Source organism: Pogona vitticeps, chromosome 4, assembly GCF_051106095.1.
Source record: "Pogona vitticeps strain Pit_001003342236 chromosome 4, PviZW2.1, whole genome shotgun sequence".
Lineage (NCBI taxonomy): Eukaryota > Metazoa > Chordata > Lepidosauria > Squamata > Agamidae > Pogona > Pogona vitticeps.
The window spans coordinates 226840173-226858412 of NC_135786.1; the positions used below are offsets into that span (position 1 = coordinate 226840173).

At 43.8% G+C, this 18240-nt stretch overlaps 1 protein-coding gene across 31 annotated transcripts in view; it reads right to left on the reverse strand.

Moving 5' to 3' along the window:
• The window catches only part of MTSS1 (MTSS I-BAR domain containing 1), a 170646-nt gene that overhangs the window by 6164 nt on the left and 146242 nt on the right, over positions 1–18240 (reverse strand). For 4 of the 31 annotated variants that reach the window (XM_020796538.3, XM_072999309.2, XM_078391634.1 and 1 more), the window contains 4 exons: positions 16151–16258; positions 15863–15960; positions 10863–11073; positions 3616–3813 (listed from right to left, as the gene is read on the reverse strand). In XM_020796538.3, coding sequence (XP_020652197.3) covers positions 3616–3813; positions 10863–11073; positions 15863–15960; positions 16151–16258 — 615 coding nt within the window. Of the gene's footprint in view, positions 1–3615; positions 3814–5553; positions 5677–10862; positions 11074–15862; positions 15961–16150; positions 16259–18240 lie in introns of all 31 variants that reach the window. The other 27 variants (XM_072999306.2, XM_072999303.2, XM_078391627.1 and 24 more) reach the window with 15 other exon arrangements.

The following is an 18240-nucleotide window of genomic DNA, read 5'->3' on the forward strand; positions in this document are numbered from 1 at the left end:
CCAAGTCTCTTAGGTGTGAAATGTTAAAATTATATTGACTCCCTGTTTTATTTCCAGTGGGCCACTTTCCTCATTTTAAAAAAAAAATCATCTGCTGTTTCTGGAAAAAAAGTTCTCCCAACGGTCTACCTTGAATCATTAAAATGCCCTCTGCGCTTGTTACTGTGATGTGCCGTCAAGTTAGAACCAACTTACAGTGACCCTAACGGGGCTTTCAAAATTAAGTGAGATAGTTAAGGAGTAATTCTGCCAGTGCCATCCAGCCCCCACTGAGCTTCCATGGCCGGGGGGGGGGGGATTTCAAACCTAGGCCTCTCGAAGTCTGAGCTTGTCACTTTACACGCTACTAAACTACACCATGTATGCTTCTAGGAAGGCTGGGATTCCTTCACTGGAGCCAACGAAGTTGTCCGCTCTGGTCAATGAAGCTGTCCGCTCTGCAGGTGAAATCATTTTATAATAATCACAGGCAGTTTAAAAATGCTATGCATCTCCTGACTTTGTCTACAGGCACCGCAGCACAGAAAAAAACAGGACCAGCTCAACTGCCTAAAAAACCATGTTTTGAGGAGCCTGGAATACTGGTCAAGACTGGAGGCTCCTCTTTCCTCTGCATGTATCTCAGACCTAGTTAGGTGACACCCGAGATGTCCACTACATCTGAAAGGGGAACATTGGCTTAAGGCTTGTTTACTAATCAGGATTCTAAAGCTATTTTGGATGCAATGGGAACTGCAGTCTCAGAGAAGTCAAAGTCGAAGGTGGTACTAAAACAAAGATGTGACAGGGGATCATACACAGGTCCCACATTTGTCTCCATCTTGTTAAACTCTTGCTTAGAACAGAGGTTGACAGGATCAATGACCTAGCCTAGGACCTACTTACAGCTGCACCAAACTGAAACACAAATGCTCTGGGGGTGGGTGGGTGGGTTGGACAATCCTGAAAGGGGACAAGGCCCACTCTGAGGTCTGCAAAAAACACAATTTTAAACTTTGAGGGGACTATAAAACTTATTTAAAAGGATAACCATTGCTTCTTGATGACTCAAGAAAGCAGTAATGGGTGATTCTTCACTCTTTCCCTGTGCAATATATATATCTCCACAATGAGAGAAGCCAAGAACATAAGAAGCATTCAGGAGCAATGTTGGCAAAGAACGGCCAAGTGCATTTGGCCAACACAAGCATCCTAAGCTAGGAGTGTGCTATGGTGCAAGTCCCCTCCGTCCAGTTTTGCAGTGCTTGGAATTATCTCTGGGGGCAAGAAATGACAAAACTGAGGCTGTTGTATTTTGGGCACATACTTTGCTCTTATGAAAAGCATCTGGGGGTGGTCTGGTCTTAAATGGGCCCTTAAGAGCCATTAACGTTACAAGAGCCGCTCCAGGTTATGGAGAAGGCAGGATTTTCTGGGAAAAGACAGTAAATGCTGGGAAAAATTGAAAGCAGCAGGGAAAGAGGAAGTCTAAATATGATTGACTCCCTAAAGGAAACCACAACCTTGAGTTTTTTTCAGGGAGCTCAGCAGGACATTTTGGAGGTCACTCATTCATAGATAGGGTCACCATAATTCAGAGGCAACTTGAAGGCACATAACAAAGGGAACTGTCCCTGGTATTCGTACAGGTCTGTCGCAAAACATAACTGATAAGGTGGATGAAAACTGGCAAGTTACTATTTATCCTGGTTACATCTATGCCGTTTCTAAAGACCTACTCAGACCTTCTGCAAAGAGGTTCATTTGAACGTGTGACAAAGGCAGCCTTCCAGCGTCACTCTCTTGCCTGCTGCTGTCTCCACTGGGAGAGGGGCTGCTTGTGGGCGGAACCTCTGGTGCATGAGGAGTCTACCCAGATTGGTGGGAATCCTGAAAAATCCAGGCTCCTGATCACAGGAAGAGGCTCAATTCGGCAGCTGACTGGTTTCTTCCCAGCCTGTCCTTCGTGAGATGACAAGAACTTGGGAGGGTGGCGTCTCAAACTCTCCTTGTTTCACATGGAAGCATTCAGGAGTCACTTGAACTAGCCTATGAATATTCGGAGATTATTTTATGAGGATAAAAGCTGTCGTGTTTTTTTTTTTAAAAAGAAGGGATTTAAGTATTTAAACCCTAAACTGGAAGTAGTAAAATATATTACAAACTTAGTCCAGCCTACATACGTTGTATCATTAAGTACTCTCAAGGCAGCCTTCCGTACACAGATATGAATGCCCTAATATAATGTAATAATTTTGAAGGATGCACCTGGAAGGGGGGTATATCATCATTTTCCCTTTTAAAATTAAGAGACAAGGGAGGCCTAACCTGCTTTTTGGGTCACTGACCGTTGATGTTTTACAAAAAGGCGCACACCTGTACAACCTTCACAAGACAGGATACCAGCATTTTATATTCTTGGAATGCCACATGCCAGAGCTGACTTAGTAAGGCTAAGTAGACAGTGCAGGTGCATTTTATCTCTTCCTTCTCCTGTCCCCTGACCCCAGCTAACAAAGTCCACTTCAACGACCAGTTCCTTTCCCCCCTCCCTTTTTCTGCTGTCTGCACGAAGACCTTACGGATATAATCCCACGCAAAATGCCCGTTGGGCTAAGCCAAGCTGCCTGCCTAACTTTTCCAAAGAGGAAGCCCTTAGCACAGCTCCACAGGAAACAGGAACGCGCCTTAAACTGTATCAGATGACTGGACCATCTAAGCCCCAGTTTCAAAAAGCAGTGCTCCAGGAGAACCTAGAGATGCCAGGGACTGAATAGGGGACCTTCCTCATACAAAGCAAGCATTCTTGCTACAAGCCTGCCAGCAAAACCGGATCATCCCTTGTTTGCAAACATGGGATTGTCCCTGGAGAAAACACACGATGCAGGAAAAGAAATTAATGTTCAGTTTAACACATGCATGCATTCCACAGGAACCCCCTCGGTCAGTTGTGAAACCCAATATTACTGCACAGACTGTAAAGCTGCTGACCTCAGAGGTGCAGTCGAGCTAAGGCCAACCCTGTCAAAACCCAAGCACTCTCTGACTGAGTAGCAGGGATTGTAACCTCATCCTTAAATCCTAGCTTTCACTTTCCCCTGAGCTCACCTGTGCTCTCACACAGCTGGGAGAGAAATGGATTTTCCTAGGAACAATGTACTGTCACAAGCTACCTTGTGTTTATGCAAAGTGTGGGCAGTCTGGTCTTGAATGGGCAATTAAGAGCTGTTTACTTCATAAAAGACCTGCTCCAGGTCAGTTGGGAGTAACAGGACTGTCTTCGCTTTTGGACTGTTGGGTGGGCCGGCTTTAGAGGCTACCACGATGTCTACCTGCACTTCAACATTTATCACTACACCACTCCCTGATGTGTTTACTGAGATAACACACTCTTATTCATTGATTTATGGAGGAGGAAAAGAGAAACTCCTTCTCTGAAGCAAGAATTCACGATAGTATTAAGAGTTAAAAGAGACTGGGGGGGGGGGGGAGAGGCAATCAACCCAGAACGCAATGAGATTTGAAAAGCAACATCTTCCGGGAGAGTTGAGGTGAAAATGGAAAGGACTGAGAAAGAAAGAGAGAGAGAGCGCGAGAAAGAGAGAGAGTGTGACAGAAAACAAAAGAAACACAAACCTTCCAGCTAGGGATCTTAGATGATGGTAACATGCCTGGCCCAATGGTGTAATAATGAGCGTAGTCTGGAAGGAGGGTGGAGGAGGAAGCCCGGGTCCATGCGTGGGAAACAGACGGGATATGAGGGGAAGGACCCGCACCAACTGAGGCTAAGGAAGGGCCACTTGACAAGCTACAGTGATAATACCCATTAGACAACTGGAAACAAAAAACAAAACAAAACAAAAAAAAAGGATAAATGGGGGAAACGGAGGGAAAAAAGGAGAGAAATTAATATAAATAGGACAAATGTAGAAAAAATACAAGGTGAATCAAGCATGCATTGCTGGAAAGAAAGTGTGGGAGACATTTCCCTCCACATGAGGTTTTGATAACTTTCGTATCTCAGCACCTGTATAGAGCTTGCTCATGCTTTGTTAATGTCATTCAAATACACAAACATATATATTTTTTAAAAGGGGGAGATCATTTTGGGGGGCTGAACAGCTTCATGCAGCTGGGCCACAGTCACAACCTTCTCCCCACACTGGTCTGTGGAGGGATCCTAGAAAAACAATAACGGTGGGCTAAATCCAGCCACGGGACCCAACTACAGTAGAGTCACTGGCTCAATAGGACTTGGTAAACCAAAACTGGTGTGAGTCCCATTGATTTAGGGAGGCTATTCTAGTTCCCAATCTAATTGCTTGCTCTGAGTGGAAGGAATAATCTATGAAGCGTTTTTGTTCCTCCACAAACAAGTGCATCAATCAGAAGCTTTAATTCAAACTCCATATGCAAAGCTGTTAATATGCCTTCTGGGTTAGTATTTTCACATTCCATTCAAGTGACAGCAGAAGGAGAAGCAGCCCAGCCTCAGAAAATGATATAGTCCATGAATAACATAATGACAGGGGATGAAGGAGAGGAAATGATGGTTTTGTCAGATGAGAATAGATCCAATCAGCCATTCGTTCTGAATGAGGTCGGAATTTATCTGAAGCTTTACTCTACACACTTGAGGGATTTAAGGAAGCCAGAAAGCCTTTGTTTTTTAAAGAGAATTTGGGGAAAGTGCCCAAGGAAATTTAGGAAAATACATTGATTAGAAATCCACAGACACACGATATCTCCACGTTTTGGTTTCATTTGCTAAAATAGCCACCTGGCCAATTCTGATTATTATGGAGATCTAAGTGTCTCTGTAGTAAGCAACCAGTTATTAATGTAGCACACTGCAGATCACAAAAGGCTTTTCTGGATGCCTACTACATGGTCTTGCCAATGCTCAGCACATTCACAAAACCAGTCACTACACCCAAATTCCTGAACAGAAAGGATAGATAGATAGATAGATAGATAGATAGATAGATAGATAGATAGATAGATAGATAGATAGATAGATAGATAGATAGATAGATAGATAGATAGATAGATAGATAGATAGATAGATAGATAGATAGATAGAGACAGACAGACAGACAGACAGACAGACAGACAGACAGACAGACAGACAGACAGACAGACAGACAGACAATAGACTGACAGATAGACATAGACAGATAGACAGATAGATAATATATAGACACAGACAGACAAATAGACATAGATAGATAGATAGATAGATAGATAGATAGATAGATAGATAGATAGATAGATAGATAGATAGATAGATAGATAGATAGATAGATAGATAGATAGATAGATAGATAGATAGATAGATAGATAGATAGACACACTAAATCGGAAACTGGCTCCATCCAGGCCGTTTCTAATATTGCTTTATTCCTCCATTCAGATTATTTAAGGGAGAGTAAAGAAGGTTTTCCATTCTCATCTGTATATTCTCCTCCTCCACATGTTGTTGTGAAATGATCACACTCTAAATGACAGACACAGTGCCTTAGAAGACCAAAGAAATGTGTGGCTGTGTGTTTTTAGAGATGAAGCCTTTGTCACCTTCTCGGTGGAGGCCCAAGCCCCCATGGTGGAGCCTGAGCTGACTGAGGTGGGGGAACTGCATTCGCTCACTGACTGGCAGGTTTCAGAGGCTTCTGAGGAGGCCGAGCTGGACGAATTCTGCTGGGTTTACAAAACAAAACAAAACACACAACACGACAACAAAGTAGCACCATGAACACAGCAAGGAAAGAAAGGAAAAACAAAAAAAAAGACAAGCCAACAAAACAAAACCCAACAAAGCACAAAGGGACAAATACATATAGAAGGGAAGGTGGAAAGAAGCAGAGTGTTAGGATGGGTTAAAGGGAGAAAAAAATTCAATCATTAAACATAGCCAAAAGCTTATGATGCTGATCAGTAATTGTGCAGGAGAGAGGAAAGCCATGGGGTCTAAATGGCAGAGCCTTACTGTCTCACAGGGAACAAATATCTATGATACCACAACTAGAGATGGGCAGAACTGCAGTTTGGTGCTTTGGAGGCACAGCTGTTTGGAAGGAACCTCTGAGTGGGCGCTCTCGGGAGGAGCCAAGCCAAGGGAAGCCAGGGCGCCCGTTGAACAGCTGTGCGTCCGAAGAGCCAAGCCACGACTTGCGCTCCTCTCTAACCACAACCTAATTAACTCCCTGTTGACATTTTCCTTTCAACAGCGAGAGCAGCCACGCTGATGGGTTCCATATCCTCAGAACAGTCACCAAAGTGGAGTGCCAGATGGGCAGGAGTTACAAGTTGTGGTGCCAAAATGCCACAACACTGGGTACTCGTAAGTGGTTATTCTCAATTTAGGGTAACAAAATACAGTGATGCCCTGCTAGACGATTACCTCGCAAAACGGTTAATTCGCTAGACGATGAGTTTTTGCGATCACTATAGCGCTTCGCAAAACGGTGTTTCCTATGGGTGGTTTTCGCTGGACGATGTTTCGGACCGTGCTTCGCAAGACGGGGTTTTTTTTCGGGACCAATTTTCGCAAGACAACGATTTTGACAGCTGAGTCCACGACTCACAAAATGAGTGTTTTCAGGACCGTTTTTCGCAAGACAGCGATTTTTACAGCTGATCCGCGCTTCGCCAAACGGTTTCTCTATGGGCGATTTTCGCAAAACGACGACTATTTTTCTCCATTGGAACACATTAAATGGATTTCAATGCATTCCAATGAGGGACCGCATTTCACAAGACAGCGATTTTCGCAGAACAAATTAACATCATCTTGTGGGGCACCACTGTATAATAGTCTGTGCTGGGCTTGGAAAAACCACGTGGATGTGTCAAGGAAGAACCAGAAACAGAATACGAGACTCCTGAAAGCTACTGCATAAAGATATTTCTGAGGAAATAAATCAGTAATCTGGATTCTGACACAACTCTTTCCCATGAATTCCCTCATAAGAAGAGATAACCTCATGAGATATTACTTGCAGACAACCAATATTCCAACTGTTCCTGTGTTATGCTGACAGAGGTCCTTCATGGAGCCTTGACAACTGATGCCTCTGAGTCAGCAGGACTCCCACGGATTCTACATTTTGTTGTACCTCCTACACTTCCTCTCATGCTGTACAGTTTCTCCAAATCAGTGTCAAAACATTTTGGGAGCTAGGAAAACATTAATAGTGCAGTGATACCAAAGCTCTATGCAGGCACTGCAAAGATCTCTGCAAGATCTCTATACAAAGAGAAGGAGTGGGTTGAATGTTCTCTCTCCACTCTTCTCCCCTTCTCAGCACCAACTACAGTGGTGCCTCGCATAGCGAGGTTAATCCGTTCCGGATTAACCTTCGCTATGCTGAAGCATCGCTGAACGGGGCAGCGATTTCCACTGGAACGCATTAAACATCGTTTAATGCATTCCAAATAGGCCAAATACTCACCGTTCAGCGAAGCTTCAGGATGGCCGGCAGCCATTTTCACGCCCTCGCCTCGCTTAACGAGGGCGCGAAAACGCTGCGCGCGGCCATTTTAGGCCATTTCCCGGCTTCCGGCGGCCATTTTGGCCGCCGAACAGCTGATCGGCGGGGGTCGTTTTGCGAAGATCGGTAAGCGAAACGCTTACTGGTCTTCGCAAAGCGAATTTTTCCCTATTGGAACAACGTTGTGCGATCGCATTAGCGATCCGAAAAAACGGATCGCTATGCGATTTAATCGTTATACGGTGCGCTCGTTAAGCGAGGCACCACTGTATATGTGGAGTGTGGCCAAATGTGCAGGGGAAATTCACCTATTATCTGGAAGCTCACCCCAAAAGTCAGAACCTTGATTTCTCCACGTGTGTCCCTGAATCCTAATGCTTCTATAACCTGACTCACGAAGCTGACTTTTTAAAAAAAGATATACTAGCAAGTAAGGCTGCATACAACTCTTTTTGTAATGAGACTGCATTTTCCACCCAAACTCCAAACTTATCAATGATACGGAATAGTTTTGAAATACAAGATCCTAAAGACCCATCTCTTCCTTTTATGGCCTTCTTCTCTCCCTCTGAGCAGCAAAGAACAAAACTCACATAAATGAAAATATATAGAAAGCAGTGTCAACAGAAGTGGGATGTCGGCTTCATCCACTACAGTGTTACTGTTAGAAACAGCATTCTGCTTTCAAACATGGCAACATGGCACCCTAAGGCAATTTTTTTTTCCACACAGCCCTTGGAGCGCCAATTTCATGAAAAGCATCCATCAGTTGGTTACAGACACGTGACATATTATTACATGTTAGAACAACTTTTCAATAAATTTGACAATTCAGCAACCGGTGTTGCCTGTGAGTAGAAAAACACTAGCAAAACTGAAAATAATCCCTTCCACTCCCATGCAGAAATTAGTTAAGGAGGAGGGAAGCGGGAAGAATTGCAGCTCTCTTTTCTTTTCTTTTTAAAAAATTAGCTAAACATTTGAGACAAAAACATCGCATGAAATTCCCTACAACAATTTCAGAGAACCAGAGCTTGGAAAACTTTTCTGATTGCAGCTCCCGCCATACCCCCAAAGCTAGCATGACATGCTGCTCACTGGGAGGATTTGGAAACCTTAACCCAAAAAGTAACTTTTCCAACTCTGCAGTCAACCAATACTGTTCAATAGTTTCAAATTCTTTACACGAGTAAGCAGAGTTCCACATGGAACTAGGTTAGGATAACAGAGGTCCAAATTGTGACCAACTTCAAAAAGGTACCATATTTTTCATTTTTTCCGTATTATTCTATTTTTAATCAGTTTCACGAATCTGGATCATCATCATTATCAATGGTGATGCACCCTGCATTTACAGAAGTGCTGGGCCTCTTTGTACAAGTACGTTAGTTCTAGGTGGAACCCACCTTGCAAAATAAAAGGGGGGGGGGAATTCACAGCAGTATTACTGGCAGCCTAAGCCATTTTGAGCATTGCGGAGACAAATCCAGGTTGGCCCGTAAGAACACACTCAAGGCAGCTGCATCCAATCAAAGGTCTATGGGAAGTTTGCTTCCCTAACAAGTATTTACAATATGAACTAAGTTTTTGTTTTAAGCAAAACAGTGCAGCTTTTTAATGGGAGTGGAATGTAGCCCTGTGAGTTCTGTAATTTAAGAATCCTTAGTCAGAATAAAATGCATTTATCAAAAATTATGTGACATAGTAGTCCTTACTGGATTATATTAACACAATATCTATGTGGGGAAAATTGCATAACTGAATACACTAGCCACACTGGATTACTATCCCACGACCACTTGAGAAGATAGAAATTCATGGAATAGATTTCCAGCTTATCCTTCTCCTTTCCTTGCTATTTTTTGCCTGATTGTAATACAAGGAGAAGGGGTGAATTTGACCAAGCAATTGCTACCACATACAGTACATACTGAAAAGTTCCGTTATGGGTTTGCTTAATCCACATTCTGCAAGTACAGTGGTGCCTCGCTTAGCGATCGCTCCACTGAGCAACAAAATCGCTTAGCGATGGGGTTTTGGCCATTGCAAGAGCGATCGCTTAGCGATGGTCCCTATGGGGAAAATTCGCTTTGCGATGATCGCGGGGAAGCGATCATCGCAAAGCCCCCATTTTCGGCCAGCTGATCGGTGGTTCCAAAATGGCTGCCGGGTAAACAAAATGGCCACCCGCTGTGTTGCCTCGCTTTAGAGGCACCAAAAATGGCCGCCCCATGGAGGATCTTCACATAAGGTTAGTTTTGAAGCCATAGGAACGCATTAAACGTGTTTTAATGTGTTTCTATGGGCTTTTAAAAATCGCTTAGTGATTAAATCACTTAGCAATGTTTTTCCTGGAACGGATTAACGTCGCTAAGCGAGGCACCACTGTATAGACTTACTGCCAATACAGACTTGAGAAACAATTCATTAGAAAGTAATTTGCTATTCACAATGAACCAAGATATCCATGGATTAAGCAATGACTAACATATCATCTTTGACGGAGTCTTCGGGAATCAGCCATGTGCCACTTGATCTTTGGTATCATCAACCACAACTGGAATACATTCTGCTTCCCTCCATCAGGAGCTAATAACAGCTGTAGTCATGCTCCTCACTACCTTCTCAGAAGGTCTCTATTATTATTATTATTATTATTATTATTATTATTATTATTATTATTATTATTATTATTATTATTATTATTATTATTATTATTATTATTATTATTATTATTATTATTATTGGCATTTTGAATAGGTGATGTGTACATACACTCAGAGCTTGGAGACGTTACTTTTGGGCTGCTCCAAATCCCAGAATCCTCCCATCCAGCGTGACTTTGGGGGATTCTGAGGGTTGCAATCTAGAAAACAACTTTCTTGAGATCTAAACAATTTTAGCTCAGCCACCCCAGGGAAGCCTCTGCTAGTGGCAACTCCGAGGTTTGTATTTTCCAACCAATTCCAAATACGTGATTACCAGGCTGTTTTGAAACACAATTACTCTGTGTCTTCAAAACATTACAGAAAAGGTGTGATCAACTCACTGTGAAACACAAAGATGGGAAGAGGGAAAGCTTCTTTTCTGCAACGTGCAAAAGAGCCCCCCACATTTCAACTTCTGGCTGCTGTGGCAAGAGGTAACGGTTGTGTTTACCGCTTGCTGGCCACAAGCCAAACTCTCATCCTAGGCTCAGATCCAGTTTTGTTACCAATAAATGAGAGTTGGCTGGCAAACAACCATATGACCTGGAAGAGGCCATTAAAATGAGATAAACACACACACACCCAAAGCCTCAAAAGCATTTTTTTCCTAGCTGTGTTTCTTTGGGGAATATTAACTGAAACAGTGAACTCACACCATGTTCATTTTGACTTTCTTTGGACATACCTGGTTGGGGGCTTCTGGTGGCATCGGGGATGGCGACTTGGACTGAAACGCGTCCTGGGACATGAATCCGGAGTCGTGCGAAGAAACGCTGGAAAGCCTCATCGGCGCCTGCTGAGGCAGATTGGAGCTGCGGTAGCGATAGTGTGAACTGGGTGAGTGAGAGTGCGAGCCGCTTGACCGGGAGTCACTACTGTTAACACTGTTCAGACTGCTGTGAGACACAAGGAGTGGGGGGTGGGTGGGGGAGAAAGAGAGAGAGAGAAATGGGGGCAAAGAAAAGGGAGAAACAAACAAACAAAAAAAGGGTTGGGGAGGGGAGAGACCAGCACAACACAATTAACATTCCCTGGTTCTCCTGCAAAAGGCATGCAGCCCAAATCATAAAATGGCATAACCAGCAAAAAAAAAAATTTACTGGTAAGAGTTGTAAGGAAGTGCAGTATCCTTACTAACCAGACGGAAAATGGCAAAATACGTTTGAGGGGAACCAGTGCTGCGATTCTGCGCTAGGTGGGATTTGCCCGTGGCAAAGCCTTACCTCCAACACGGCAGGGATACACACCTGCACCATCACACTTCCTCGCCTCCCCCCTCCCTTCCACACTTCCGCAGCCCTTAACGCTGCCTGAAAATCAGAGCTTTGGAAAAGAACCCCCTTGTTGGGTTCTAAATCCCAGCACTTGTAGAGGTGTAGCCACATGGGGAATGCTGTAGGCCAAAATGACAGATATGAACACCTCTAATGGCTAAGCATGGGAACTGCTGTCTTTAAAAAGGAACTTTTCCAAGCTTGACTGATCATGATCCTTTTGGATCCAGTTTTGAGAGTGCACAGGGCAGGAGGGGGTTGGAGAAGTTTGGGTAGCTGGAGGGAGTTCCAGTCAAGAAACGCCACCACTGGATCCTGGCCTAGAATAGTACTGTATCTTCCAGTAGACCAGGATGGTCGGGGGGAATTTGAAGGTTGCTTCCCTCAGCCCACACTCCCACCCCCAGCTTGCCTACCAACAGAACAACCCATTCTTTTGAGGGAGTGAAGTGACTGCTTTCAAGTCCATACAATCTTAGGTTATTTATTAGGGTTGGCTGGAAATGGACAAGTGGTTAGGGTGGAAAAATTCAAAAGACAGCTCAGCAGAAAGCCCATCGACGGGCAAAATCCAGAGGGAGAAAGAAGCAGAGTCTTGTGGCACCTTCAAGAAAAGAAGCTTTATGTGGTAAAAGCTTTCTAGGACCTTCAACCCACTTCTTCGTCAGATGTGTGAAAAACGTACACGAAACGGGTTAAAATTCTCCTCACGCCAAACATACGGAGGGCACGGGTTTGGAACAAAGCCGTTTCAGAGCCTACTGTATAATGGGTTCAACCAAACTTTGTGGCTGCTACTGAAAGAAAGGCTGGGCAAAGGGGTGCTGATGAGTAGGGACAGGGTAAGATCACTCACTTTATATTTCAAGGTCTTGCCACTTCTATACTGGATTGATTCAAACATAGGGACTAAGGGCAGAACTGAATGAAAAAAAAAACCCTGGAAAGCTGTGATGGAATTCCCTATGGATTTATTTTAAAGGGCAAGTGCCGTTTGCTGTTAACACCACCTGGAGTTCGGAGGAATTCATTTTTGGACGACAGCTCCCAGAATCCTCCAGCCAGCAAAGGCACATATTAGCTGAGGGGTTATGGGAGTTGTAGTTTCAACAGTTACCAGGACTGTACAGCCAGCCATTTTCCTTTTACTTTTCAGGATATTGCATTTTTAAAAAAAAGCCTGTGCTTACTGCTGTCAGTATAAATATCTATAGATCTTCTGTCTATAGATGCTATACATGTGCATGCACAGAACACTAGCCACAGAAGGAAAAGCAAGGAGGGCATCCTGGTCTAATCATGCCATAGGGTGCTTGCAGCGCTCCCATCCATGTGATTTGGAAGGCAAGCATTAACATTAAAAATAAAAATAAAACTAAGAGCATCCGAGGCTAGAAAGAAATACAAGAACAGGACACGCAGCAACATTTCTTCCTTTTTTTTTCTTTAAAAAAAAAGATTTTTATAAAAGGAGAGAATTGTACACCAGTGATAGGGAGAGTGGACAGTGGGAAGGGTTGCATGCTGCTGAACTGTTTTGGCAAAGAGAAAACAGTTTCATGGAAAAGGGAGAAGAGGTATTTACGTTGTTGTTGTTGTTGTTTTGCAGGGGAGGGGGACTGAATTAAAACAGTGCTGAACAGTTAAGAGCTAGTGCAATATACATTACGAGTTTTATTCCAACAAGTTGAAAGAGAAATAAATACATTCAAATATTTTAAAGCACTGAAAAGTTAGAAGAAACTGTAACTATCACTCAGCTTCACAAACCAGAGAGAACAGCATTCCCTAAATGGGTAACTGGAAAAGTCACAAGTTCAGCTGCAAATTACCCCTGCTTCTATCAACCATCATGAATGGTTGCCTATCCACAATAAACCTCAACAATTAGCATTTTCACATCTCAGCATATATTTAGAAGGAGAAGATCGGTATTATTTGTATCAGTGCAGTACTTCTAAAATGTTCTGCCTTTACGTTCTCTCTGTGAAACCCTATTATCCTTCATCATCCTCCAAACTATAAAACAGAATGAAGAATCACGTTGCAATTTAAAATTAAAGTTAAATATGAAAGTGTAATAATAGTCATTTTTAAAAGTCAAAATAAGCACAAATAGTTTCTGATAAACCCTAAACTCAAATACAGTGGTGCCTCGCATTACAATGTTATTTCGTTCCGGCGAAATCGCTGTAGAACGAAAACATTGTAAAGCGAAATTAAAAAGCCCATAGAAATGCATTAAAACCTGTTTAATGCATTCCGATGGGCTGGAAACTCACAGTCCAGCGAAAATCCTCCACAGGGCGGCCATTTTCGGTGGCTGTCTTGTGAGTAATCCATCCCAGAAAACAGCAGGGATCCATTTTATTTACCCGGCGGCCATTTTGAAACCGCCAATCAGCTGTTGGAAAATCGTCGTTTTGCAAAGAATCGGTTCCTGAAGCAGGGAACCGATCATCGCAAAGCGAAATTCCCCCATAGGAAACATCGTTTTGCGATCGCAAAAAGTTCATTGTAATGCGATTTCATCGTTAAACGAAGCGATCGTAATGTGAGGCACCACTGTAAAGGCAATTATCACAGAAATCTATTTAAGTTGATACAAATATTTTTAATGAAAATCTTGCAGTCTTGCTTTGTCCCTTAGCATTTCATCCTGCCTGGCCCTCTAGGGCAGGGGTGTCCAACCTTTCACCTTCCCTGGGCCATATTAGAAGATGAAAATTTGATTTGGGCCGCACATACATTTGGTTTGGGCCGCATGGGGGGGGGCAGCCCTAGCCGTCCTCTGCAGCCCCGCTCCAAGCGCACTTACCGGCAGCTGCGATCTCAGACAGCAGAGGCTGCCAGCTTCGACTCTGGTGGCTTTATGGGGCCGGGAGGGGATCCACCTACTGATGGGAATGACGCAATGCAGTCATGCAGCCCCCCTGTCCCCTCACCTCCCACTCCTTCTTTCCTTCCCTCTCCCCCCCTCTACTGTTGTGACATGCCACGGCCACATTCCGGTTGCAAGCACCGGCAGTGTAACTTGAAACTTTGGAATTTCTTTAAAAATAAAAAATTGCACTGGGCCGCATTACGAGCTGACCTGGGCCGCATGCGGCCCTCGGGCAGCAGGTTGGACAAGCCTGCTCTAGGGCCATGTTCTGGCTAAAGTGGACCTGTGAGGTATTAGTCCCTCTTTATTCATCACTGGTTAGGTATTGTCTAGAGAGCAACCATTCTCAACAGGAACCCCCTGCAAGAAAGACCCTGCCACATTTGAAGGAGGCCACTGACTGGAAAGAATTCTTCACACACACCTTTATAAGGTTCATTATGCAACTTGTGCAATCGTGATTCAGCCTATATTTATTTCATTTATGGCCATGGCCGAAAAAGGTTGAGAATGGATGGTCTAGAGTACTGTGTCCAGTTCTGGACGCCATACTTCAAGAGGAAAGCCAACAAACTGGAGCACGTTCAGAGGAGGGCAACAAGGATGATCGGGGAACTGGAGACCAAGCCCTATGCAGAAAGACTGAAAGAAGTGGGCATGTTTAGCATTGAGAAAAGAAGACTGAGGAGGGAGATAGATTAGCACTTTTAAAATACTTGAAAAATTGTCATTGAGAGGAGGGGCAGAATCTGTTTTCAATCATCCCAGAGTGCAGGACATGTAATAATGAGCTCAAGTTATAGGAAACCAGATTTAGGCTGAATATCAGGAAAAACTTCTTAACTGTTAGAGCAGTACAAAAATGGAACCAATTAACTGGGGCCTTGGTGAGTGCTCCAATACTGGAGGCATTGTCAGATCTACTTTGATTTGGATTCCTGATTTGGGCGGGTGATTGGACTCAATGGCCTTACACACCTTCCAATTCTAGGATTCTATGACACTAGGTAAAGGTAAAGGTTCCCCTTGACAATTTTTGTCCAGTCGTGTTTGACTCTAGGGGGCAGTGCTCATCCCCGTTTCCAAGCCATAGAGCCAGCGTTTTGTCCGAAGACAATCTTCCGTGGTCACATGGCCAGTGCGACTTAGACATGGAACGCTGTTACTTTCCCACCGAGGTGGTCCCTATTTATCTACTTGCATTTGCACGCTTTCGAACCGCTAGGCAGGCGGTTCTATGACACACTGGGCCTTAAATGGGACTTAGAAAGTCAATTCTGATGTTAAGTCCCAGAGACTGAATGCATCTACTTGGTTAGGGGTATAAATGAATTTAGGCCCACATATCCCCTCTTTCTATCCATTTTCCACACTTATTCCACACTTGCTCTGAACTTTCCAAAGGAAGGTTAGGATTCAAGTAGAACCAATGATGAAGCATAAAGCTTACAGAAGTATGTTTTAAAGGGAATTGTGTAACATACCCAACCACCCCTGGAAACCGTTGCCATTACCCTTCTTGCTTACCTGCACACACTGGATTTTCTGGACATGGTGGTACTGGGAGAAGATGGAGGAGTCTGATAAGACCAGCCATAATCAGAACCTTTCAAATCTAGAATTACCTAGAGCAGCGGAGATAGCCATGCAAGAAGTGAGAAAAAGGGAACTGTGAGTGGACATTATTTCTCAAGAGATTACACCCTAAGTAGTTTTTCTTAAATCTATGCTTATTTTAGAGTTTAGTAGCCACTGTTACACAGTTTGATAGCCACAGTGGAAAGCAATGATAAGACTCTTCTCAGTCCAACCAACCTGTTCACTTGATGGTGGAAGCTTGTGAGGATCCATAGTGAGGCTTTTCAAATCTTCTGATATAGTCTGTAAATGAGTTATTTCTCCCAGCATTGATATCTCTTCTTCCTGGAAGAGTACGCATGTTTCTGAATCCATAACATTAAATTTGGTCATATTTGTGTTGTTGTAATGTGCCCTCAAGTCAGAACTGATTTACAGCGACCCTAAAGGGATTTTCAAGGTAAGTGAGGTAATTTAAGGAGTGGCTTTATCCGTTCCAAACACACCCCAAGTGAACTGAGTGGGAATTTGAACTTGGGCCTCATGAGTCCTAGTCTGGCACTCCATCCACTATACCGCATTGGGTATTTGTGTATGTGCACAAAACCTGCACCCACCCCATTCTACAAATGTCATTTTTATTAAGAACAGGTACACACACCAGTGGATTTTTTGAGAAGGCCCCATCTGGGAAGATTAAAGTAAATTTGATCTTGATGGCTTCAGCTTAAGAGAAAAGGTATGGATGACAAAACACTGATATTTCTTCAATTTCAACAGTCTGGCAATACCCCAAACTGAAAGGCTCCCACGTCTATTAATTACATTTTTGTAATGGTGAAAACCTGGAGGAAATTAAGTGTGAATCTATGTGTCTCCCAGGAACGGTCAGCCATTTGCTAAAACAAAGTCATCTTTAGTGGGTGTCCTGGCAATTTTGCCGTCTGTTTCAGTCAATTCAAATATTTACAGTATAATTCTACATCTGTTTGCTTAGACCTAAGTCCTTATGTGTTCAGTGGAACTTGCACTCTGATTTTTTTTAAATATTTAGAATAAGAGCCCCAAGTTCAATATAAATTTCTACCTATGTGACCTTTGTCCTCTTTTCACGAGCATTTTTATGTAAGGGATGATCACTTGGGTCTGTAACCATCAAGTAGAACAAACATACCTTGGAGTTTACCCTTATTTTGGACCTTATCTATCTGAACAGTTCAGTAAGTTAGGTAGCCAGCTGCTGGGTCTAAGGGACAGGAGTTTGATCCCCCAGTGTGTATCCCAGGGGAAGAGGCAGACGGTCTACCCTTCAGCAAGCCTCACAGCCCCAAAAGAAAGGACATGGTACAGTGGTGCCTTGCATAACGAGCGCCCCGTTTAACGACGAATCCACATAGCGATGTGGATTTTGCGATTGCAAAAGCAATCGCATTGCGATGTTTCCTATGGGGGGAAATCGCTTTGCGATTTTTTTCCCATAGGCCCCATTTCCCCCTAGCTGGGCGGCGCTGGCTTTGGAGGGATCGCGAGGGAAACCCTCCCCCGTGGTCCCTCCAAAGCCAGTGCCGCCCAGCTGGGGGAAAATGGCCACCTGAAGCGTTTTCGCGCCTCGCTTACCGAGGTGGCGAAAATGGCGGCAAGATGGGGGATTCTTCACTTACTGGTGAGTTTTCCCCCAACTCCGTTTAATGCGTTCCTATGCCCCCCCCCGCATAGCGAAGAATCCGGATAGCGACGTTAATCCTGGAACCGATTTACGTCGCTATGCGGGACACCACTGTAAACCATTTCTGGGTACTCCATACCTATAAAATCCTGGAAAAGGTTGCCATTAGTAAGAACCAACTTGATGACATGCAATTATCTATTAGCTGGAGGTTGCGGGGATTTGAGAAGGGCTAAGATACAATAACGAGTGTCTTTATCAGTTCCAAACACACCCCAGGTGAACTTCCATGCCTGAGTGGGAATTTGAAGCTACCAACATGAATTTGACCCAACTCCAGGAGGCAATGGAGGGGCTGGCATGCTCTGGTCCATGGGTCATGAAGAGTCGGACACAACTTAATGACTAAACAACAAAGGATACAATAGTGTGGTGCAGCGGGTACAGTGGCTGACTAGGACTCAGGAGTCCTGGGTTCAAGTTTCCCCTTAGCCATGGGAAATCAGGCGTAGAGGAGTGGAATTGGTAAAACTACTTCTTAAATCTTTTATTTACCTTGAAAGCCCACTATAAATTGGTTCTGACTTGATGGCACAAGATACAACCAAGGTGAGAACTAGTACAGAAACACTTCTGAGCAGTGGCAGCACGCCTTATGAGG